Below are 8,855 nucleotides of genomic sequence, written 5' to 3' on the forward strand. Positions count from 1 at the left end.
ATTCCTGCACCTTGTTTTGGTCCTGCCCCACTGTCCGGGGACGTTCTACCAGTACCTCTTTTAGGCTGGCCCTCTGAGGGGGCATCCCCTCCCACCCACTCTCCATCAGAGCCCATCTGACCTTGTCCTGGGCCCCAGCACCCTACTTTTGGCCTTACTCCCTGATAAACTATGCTCCGCTACAGCTCAGAGGCTGGTCACGGCCCCTGTATTGTGAAAGGGCCTGCCAGAGGTGCTGCCTTAATGCCAAGGATTGCCTGGTGGAAGGTGGGGTGGGAGCTTTCAGTGGCCGATAGCTCTCCCCGCTCATACTCTGGCGTCCGGAGGCGTGGAAGCCCCCAGCTGCTCGCTCTGCCACTTTCGGGAGGCTGACACCCTGCCCCACCACTGGTGTCCTCTCCAGTCCCGGCTCCTGCCTTCTCCCCCAGAAGACCCTGGCTGACGCCGCCGTCTCAGCCACTGAGAATTTTCAGAATGAGAAGTCAGAGTAAGCTTGCCTTAAGCCCCACTCACAGGGCACGGTGCTTTGGGGGTGAATTGTGGGGATTTCTGGAAGCTCATCTAGATCTGACCGAAGCTGCCCACCCAGGTCTGAGATGTCTTCCTGCTCCCTCTGGAAGGCTCCCCTGGAAGGCTTCTTTCTGGGCACAAAGCCCACGGCGGCTGATGGGACTGAGCTGGAGCTCTGAGAGGCAGCCCGTTGGATGGAGGGAAGAACAGCATCACCGGCCCACCAGCCTCCTACCACCTCCATCACAGACACCTCTTAAAGCTGCCTGGTGTTCTCTGGCCCGAATGCATCCACATCTAAATACTCATGCTCTGGGCTCCTGGAGGCCTGCCTCCACGCTGTGAGGCCCCCTCTGCTGTTGCACCTAATTCCTTGCTCCTAAAATTGGCCCCTGTTATTGTGCTTGCAGTTTCCAGTGCATTCCAGTTTGCTGGCGTGATACACTGGATCAGTCTGGTCATTCTCTCAGTGTTCTTCTCAGAGGTAGGTCGAGACTTGGGCCCTGTGACCATCTCTTTAGGGCAACTCCTGGCCCGGGGAGACCAAGCTTTATTCTCTAAACACTTTCTAATGACAGACCCTCTGCTAGACCTTGAGGCTGCAAAGAGGGAGACACGATGCAGGGAGCTGAGTTCTGTGCTGGGCCTCAGCGGGTGACCCAGACGGTGAGCAGGTGTCGTCCAGGTGAGGGTAGATGATGACATCTGTGAAGGTGAGACTGAGTGAGACATAGTTGAAGGAGAGCAAATAGTTTGTGTGACTGGTAAGGAGAAGGCGGAGGCCGGGCTGAAGCCCAGGGGGCCTGGAGGTGGGGAGACTGATTAGGACGCTGTGGCCACGGTCCTGGGTACGTAGGTGACTTGCCCCTCGGGGCCGAGGCCCAGGGGGCAGAGAGGGCGGAGTCACAGGGCCGGGCAGTGGACTGGACCCAGTGCTTCAGTGGGTACACGGTCTGGCTAGACTGAGCTGTGCCCCCTCTGTGGGAGCAAAGGGGCACGTGTCTGGGATGAGGGAGCATGGGTGCCCTTCGCCGTTGCTAGAGCCAGCTGATGAAGCCTGAGTCCGTATCTCTATGTGTGAGATAAGAGGGAAAAAGCACCTGGAAGCTCGTGGGCCCTGGGTTTTGGTGGGAGCTCATAGCCCTGAGTGGGTCTGAAATGTGTGGGAACGGTTCCCCCACCTTGACATGGGGGTGAGTGACGCATCCTCTGAGCAGCTCCCAGCCTCTCACAGTGACCCCCTGGCCTGTGTTTCAGGGGCATTGACTTGGGGCTGCTCCCTGCAGGGTCTTCAGGGGAAGCCGAGAAGACTGGGCTTCATCCTGTGCACAGTGGCGGGTCTTTGAAGGACTGGAGAGTTTTGTGTGGAAATTCTGTTCCTCCTAACAGAAGACGGGCCCAAGTCAGCTGGCCACTGGCCCACTCCCTGTGTGTGCCCTCAGCCCCACGACCACAGGTCCAAATTAGCCCATGTAGAGCCCCAGTGGGGCCTTTCAGCATGGTCAGCAAGCGTGGGCGGAAAGAAAGGAATACGGTACAGAGCCTGCTGGGGTGGCGTGTACGCCTGCACGTGTGCGCACACACACACACACACACACACACACACACACACACACACACACACGCAGCTTACACCAGCAAGGGTCTCAGAGGCAGAGGGGGCTCTGAGTTCCAGAGCCCAGCGGGGCCTTGAAGGAGGAAGGATGCTCCGGGAGAGCAGTGCTGTGGGTGGAGGTACGGAGGAAATGTTTTTTGTACTGTGATCAGGAAGCCCAAGGAGTTAGGCACCCCAGGGTCCTCCTGGGCTGGCTCTGACCCCATCTAATGGCACGCACTTTCTCTCTCAGACTCAGGGGAGGCCTGGGCCTCAGACCTTGAATCCAGAATCCTGAGTCTGGGTATGGGGTGTGGTGGGGCTGGTCAGCAGGCATTCCAAGCATGGAACATTCTTTCCCAGGCCTCGGCTCCCACAGCCCACGGGGTTGGCAGGCGAGGACTCCAACACTGCCCTTCCTGGGAAGCGTCCCTAACAGCTCGCCGAGGTCATTGCCCTGGAGGTGCCTCAGACCCCCGAATAGTGCCTGCTCCCCAGCCTGCTGCCCCTTGGAGGGTCCTGCCCTCCTGGCCCCCTTTGTCTCCACTCACTGGGATTCCCTCCCATGCACACATGGGCCGTGGACAGATGTCTCCTTGATGCAAACCTTGGAAAATGTGCCATGTGTCTGTGACTGCCAACAAAAATGTTTAATCAGTTGCTGCGGTTCTTCCATCTATCCCTCTGCTTTGGTTTTATTGGCTTTGCAGAATTTATTACCCAGTGTTAATTTGGCATTCCCTTCCTGTCACTGCCGAAGACGAGCCACCTGAAACAGACAAGCGCCAGTGCAGAGGAATCGCGGCCTCAGATCCCCCCCCTCCGCCCCCCCCCCACCATGCCACGGAAGAGGCTGGGCTTCCCACAGGCTCAGCAGGGAGAGCTGGGGGCTGGCGGAGGATGACTGTGACCTTGGACCTGGTTAGAGATGGTGAGGGTGGGGGTGGAGCTGTAAGGTGGGAGTAACAGAGGGGTAACAGAGGAGTAACGGGGCAACAGGAATAACAGAGGGGTAACAGAGGCGTCACAGGAAAGTAACCAGGGAGACCTGCCTCCCCCAGTACACCCAGCCCAGCGTGAGCAGAGGGGCTGGTACCCAGTGATCTCGTGAGGAGGCAGCCCAGCTAGCAAGCCGGGGTTTCCACGGAGCTCCCAGGAGAACCTAGCATCCAAAGAGGTTAGAACAGTCCCATAGAGGCCCCCTCCCCCTGCTCCCCGGAGGGCTGGAAATGTGCAAAGGTGTCTGTGCTTCTCACAATGACTGGGGCACAATGACTCCCCCCTTTCTAGTGGGAAGGGCCAGGGCAGCCAAACATCCCTCAGCCACAGAGCAGGCCCTGCGTGATTTGCCTGCTGAAAATGCCAGCAGTGTCCCTTTAAAACCACATGGATGAGGACGGCAGCCCAGGGTCACATAGCCAGTTCCCACCAAAAGTGGCCCAAGGCTCTGGACTCTTCGTCTGGTCCGTCACCACTGCATCCTCCCCATGGCCCTAGTGCTGGCAGGTGGGGAGCAGACCAAGAATCTGGGGGAAGGGCCTGGGCCAGCAACTGAGAAAGAAAAAGCCCAGCCCTGGAATACCTCTGACTACAAACCCAGCACAACTGGCACGCCGCCTCACCTAGGGAGAAGCGAATGCCACCCCTTCAGGGCTGGCCTTTCTTCCTCTGGGAAATGGCTGCAGGCCAAGGGTGGGGGTCAGTCCTAGCCAGATGACTTAACATGGGTGTGGTGTCACAGGCAAATTCCAAGAAAGTCCAACCCAAAGGACTCCTGGTGCCAGGCAGCCTTTCACCTTGTGCTGAGCGATATTCCACCCCTTGTCTCAACCGAGCTTTAGGACAGCCCCTGAATTGGGCGGGACACTTTGTGAGTTAGGAAACTGAGGCCTATAGGAGGAACAGAAACCTGCCAGGCCTGCAGGCGGGACAGATGCAGGCCTCAGGGTGGGTGTGCAGTGGGCCAGCCCATCCTTGACCATCTCAGAGCTCTGAGGGCGGCTCCAGGGAAGATGCCCCGGAGGACAGAGCTAGGCCCACAGAAGAGAAGTGCAGGGCTGGTTTGGCCTCAGTTTGAGGGCATCTATTCAAATAGGCCGAGCTATTCACCAGTGAGGCAGGTGCTTTTCAAAGTAGTGAGAGCCGGCGCCCCGCACCCAGTCAGGCTGTGTGGGTGCCCTACAGGGGCCCGAGGTAAAAATGGGTGCCTGGGAGGCTTCTGGGTCCTGCCGTGCTAGGTCAGGCAGGGTCATCCCACTTCCATGAGGCCCTGCAGCACCGAGATGGGGCAGAGCCTTCGGAATCCAGATGGAGAATTGTGCTAACGGTGTTTCCAAAGTGCCCCCCTGCCCTTGGCTAAGACCAGGCCCAGCAGCCACTTGCCACCAGGGAGGCCAGCAACTCTTCCTGAGACCGCATGAGGCCTTGGGGCCCAGCCAGGCTGGGCTACCCTGCAGCAGGGCCTTAGTACAGGTCATGGGGTGTCGGTCCCATCCCCTAATTGGGGTGGAGATGCAGAGAGGCCCTGCTCTTCCTGGGAGAGGAGAAAGCCAACCCACGGCTGGCCTTCTAGACAGGAGCCTCAAGGTAGTGGCTGCAGCTGCTGCGTCCTCTTCCTCGTCCTCCTCCTATTATTTATTATTATTAGGATTCAATTGAGGTGAAATTTACATAACAAAACATTTTAAAGGTTCAGTGGCATTTAGCACACACACAGTGTTGTGTGACCATCACCCCTTCCTAGTTCCAAAGCATTTTCATCACCCCCAAAGGAGACCCTGTCCCTATTAAGCGGCCACTCCCCCATCTCCCCTTTTCCCCAGCCACTGCCAACCACTAATCTGCTTTCTATTTCTATGAACTTAACTCTTCTGGATATTAAGGGGAATTGTATGATGTATGACTTTTTTTTTTTTTTTTTTTTTTTTTTTGTGGTACGCGGGCCTCTCACTGTCGTGGCCTCTCCCGTTGTGGAGCGCAGGCTCAGCAGCCATGGCTCATGGGCCCAGCTGCTCTGCGGCATGTGGGATCTTCCTGGACCGGGGCACGAACCCGTGTCCCCTGCATCAGCAGGCAGACTCTCAACCACTGCGCCACCAGGGAAGCCCGACGTATGACCTTTTGTGTCTGGCCCTTTCATGCAGCACAGTTTCAAGTTCATCCATGTTGCAGCATGCATCAGTGCCTTGTTCCTTTTTATGTCTCGATACTATTCCATTGTATGGATAGACCACATTTTGTGTATCTACCTGTCAGTTGATCAAGGTTTCCTTTAACATCAGCTATTAGGGCCACCTCGTTCTCCCCGGCACTGCCTCTTAAAGTTGTCCTGGGCTGCGCTGGGTCTCGAGGGAGTCTGGCCTGCTGGGTTACCTGTGCTGTGTGCCAAGCGAGGGCCGTTGCCAAACTAAACTGAGCCAGGGCCTCCCTCATCTGTGCACATCAGCAGCCACCCCAAGATTCTGGATCTGTGAGGGGTCCCTCTCCTGCCTGCTCCCTCCTCCCAGGGGGTCCCTGGTGAGCCTCAGTCATCAGATGGAAGGCAAGAGGGTTGTGCTTTTTTTTAAATTTATTTTTAATTTTTTATTTTATGTTGGAGTATAGTTGATTAACAATGTTGTGATAGTTTCAGGTGTACAGCAAAGTGATTCAGGTATATACATACATGTATCTATTCTTTTTCAAATTCTTTTCCCATTTAGGTTGTTAAATAATATTGAGCAGAGTTCCCTGTGCTATACAGTAGGTCCTTGTTGGTTATCCATTTTAAACGTAGCAGTGTGTACATGTCAATCCCAAACTCCCTAACTATCCCTTCCCCCCGGTAACCATAAATTCCGTTCTCTAAGTCTGCGAGTCTGTTTCTGTTTTGTAAACAAGTTCACTTGTATCATATAAGCGATATCATATGATATTTCTCTTTCTCTGTCTCACTTACTTTACTCAGTATGACAATTTCTAGGTCCATCCATGTTGCTGCAAAATGGCATTACTTCATTCTTTTTAATGGCTGAGTAATAGTCCATTGTATATATGTACCACATCTTCTTTATCCATTCACCTGTCGATGGACATTTAGGTTGCTTCCATGTCTTGGCTATTGTAAACAGTGCTGCAAAGAACTTTGTGGTGCTGTATCCTTTCAGACTATGTTTTTCTCCAGATATATATCCAGGAGTGGGATTGCTGGATCATATGGCAACTCTATTTGTAGTTTTTTAAGGAACCTCCATACTGTTCTGCATAGTGGCTGTATCAATTTACATTCCCACCAACAGGGTTCCCTTTTCTCCACACTCTCGCCAGCATTTATTGTTTCTAGGTTTTTTGATGATGGCCATTCTGACTGGTGTGAGGTGATACCTCATTGGAGTTTTGATTTGCATTTCTCTAATGATTAGTGATGTTGAGCATTCTTTCATGTGTTTGTTGGCAGTCTGTATATCTTCTTTGGAGAAATGTCTGTTTAGGTCTCCTGCCCATTTTTGAATTGGGTTGTTTGTTTTCTTGATATTGAGCTGCATGAGCTGCTTGTAAATTTTGGAGACGAATCCTTTGTAAGACGGCAAACTTAATCGATTAATGTTTTGTGTGTTCTGACTGCTCCACCCACCAGCTGTTCCCCAGTCTCTCTCCCTTCCCTCAGCCTCTCTATTCACTGAGACACAGTATTGAAATTAGGCCAGTTAATAACTCTGTAATGGCCTCTAAGTGTTCAAGTGAAAAGAAGAGTCACACATCTCTCACTTTAAATCAAAAGCTAGAAATGGTGAAGCTTAGTGAGGAAGGCATGTCAGAAGCAGAGACAGGCCAGAAACTAGTCCTCCTGCATCAAACAGTTAGCCAAGTTGTGAATGCAAAGGAAACTTGCTTGAAGGAAATTAAAAGTGCTACTCCAGAGAACACACGAAGGCTGAGAAAGGGAAATAGCTTTATTGCTGCTATGGAGAAAGTTGTAGTGGTCTGGATAGAAGATCAAACCAGCCACAGCATTCCCTTAAGTCAAAGCCTACTCCAAAGCAAGGCCTAATTCTGTGAAGGCTGAGAGAGGCGACGAAGCTGCGGAAGAAAAGTTGGAAGCTAGCAGAGTTTGGTTCATGAGGCTGATGGAAAGACGCCATCTCCATTACGTAAAAGTACCTGGTGAAGCAGCAAGTGCTGATGTGGAAGCTGCAGCGAGTTATCCAGAAGATCTAGTTAAGATCATGAATGAAGGTGGCTACGCTAAACAAAGGACTTTCAGTGTAGATGAAACAGGCTTCTATTGGAAGAAGATGCCGTCTAGAGCTTTCATAGCAAGAGAGGAAAAGTCAGTGCTGGCTTCAAAGCTTCAAAGGACAGGCTGACTCTCTTGTTAGGGTCTTAGGCAGCTGGTGACTTTAAGCTGAAGCCAATCCTCATTTACCATTCTGGAAATCCTAGGGCCCTTAAGAATCATGCTAAGTGTACTCTGCCTGTGCTGTAAAATGGAACAACAAAGCCTGGATGCCAGCACATCTCTTTACAGTACGGTTTACTGAATATTTTAAGCCCACTGTTGATACCTACTTTCTTTCCAAATATTACCGCTCACTGGCAATGTGCCTGGTCACCCAGGAGCTCTGATGGAGATGTACAAGGAGATTCATGTTGTTTTCATGCCAGCTAACATCTATTCTGCAGCCCATGGATCAAGGAGTAATTTTGACTTTTTGGTCTTATTCTTTAAGAAATACGTTTTGTAAGGCTCTAGCTGCTGCAGATAGTGATTCCTCTGATGGATCTGGGCAAAGTAAATTGAAAACCTTCTGGAAAGGATTCACTATTCTGGATGCCATTGGGAACATTCATGATTCATGGGAAGAAGTCAAAATAGCAGCATTAATGGGAGTTTGGAAGAGGTTGATGCCAACCCTCATGGATGACTTTGAGGGGTTCAAGACTTCAGTGGAAGAAATAACTGCAGATGTGGTAGAAATAGCAAGAGAACTGGACTTAGAAGTGGAACCTGAAGATGTGACTGAATTACTGCAGTCTCATGAAGAAACTTTAATAGGTGAGGACTTGCTTCTTATGGGTGGGCAAAGAAAGTGGTTTCCTGAGATGGAATCTACTGCTGGTGAAGGTGCTGTGAAGATTGCTGAAACGACAACAAAGGATTTAGAATGTTGCATAAACTTAGTTGATGAAGCAGCAGCAGGGTTTGAGAGGATTGATTCCAATTTTGAAAGAAGTTCTACTATGGTAAAACGCAATCAGACAGTATTGCCTGCCGCAGAGAAATCATTTGTGAAAGGAAGAATCAATCCAAGCAGCGAACTTCTTGTTATCTTATTTTAAGAAATCACCACAGTCACCCAACCTTCAGCAAACACCACCCTGATCAGTCAGCAGCCATCAACATCGAGGCAAGACCCTCCACAGCGAAAAGATTACAACTTGCTCAAGACTCAGATGGTTAGCATTTTTTAGCAATAAGTATGTTTTAACCAAGGTATATACGTTATTTCTTTAGACGTGATGCTATTGCACACTTAATAGACTACAGTGTAGTGTAAGCATAACTTTTATATGCACTGGGAAATCGAAAAATTCCTGTGACTTGCTTTATTGCAATATTCGCTTAAAAAAATTTTTTTTTAATTTTTTGAAGTATAGTTGATTTACAGTGTTGTGTTAATTTCTGCTATACGGCAAAGTGATTCAGTTATACATATACATATACTTTTTTATATTCTTTTCCATTATGGTTTATCATAGGAATTTTTTTTTT

General features: G+C 51.0%; 1 protein-coding gene across 1 annotated transcript in view; it reads left to right on the plus strand.

Annotated features, from left to right (window-relative positions):
- The window catches only part of TMEM266 (transmembrane protein 266), an 85,826-nt gene that overhangs the window by 21,003 nt on the left and 55,968 nt on the right, over window positions 1-8,855 (plus strand). Inside the window, exon 4 of the mRNA XM_007462443.1 lies at window positions 921-994. Within this exon, the coding sequence (XP_007462505.1) occupies window positions 921-994 (74 nt within the window). The remainder of the gene's footprint in view (window positions 1-920; window positions 995-8,855) is intronic.

The sequence above is a fragment of the Lipotes vexillifer genome, unplaced genomic scaffold (assembly GCF_000442215.2).
Source record: "Lipotes vexillifer unplaced genomic scaffold, Lipotes_vexillifer_v1.1 scaffold1456, whole genome shotgun sequence".
NCBI lineage: Eukaryota > Metazoa > Chordata > Mammalia > Artiodactyla > Lipotidae > Lipotes > Lipotes vexillifer.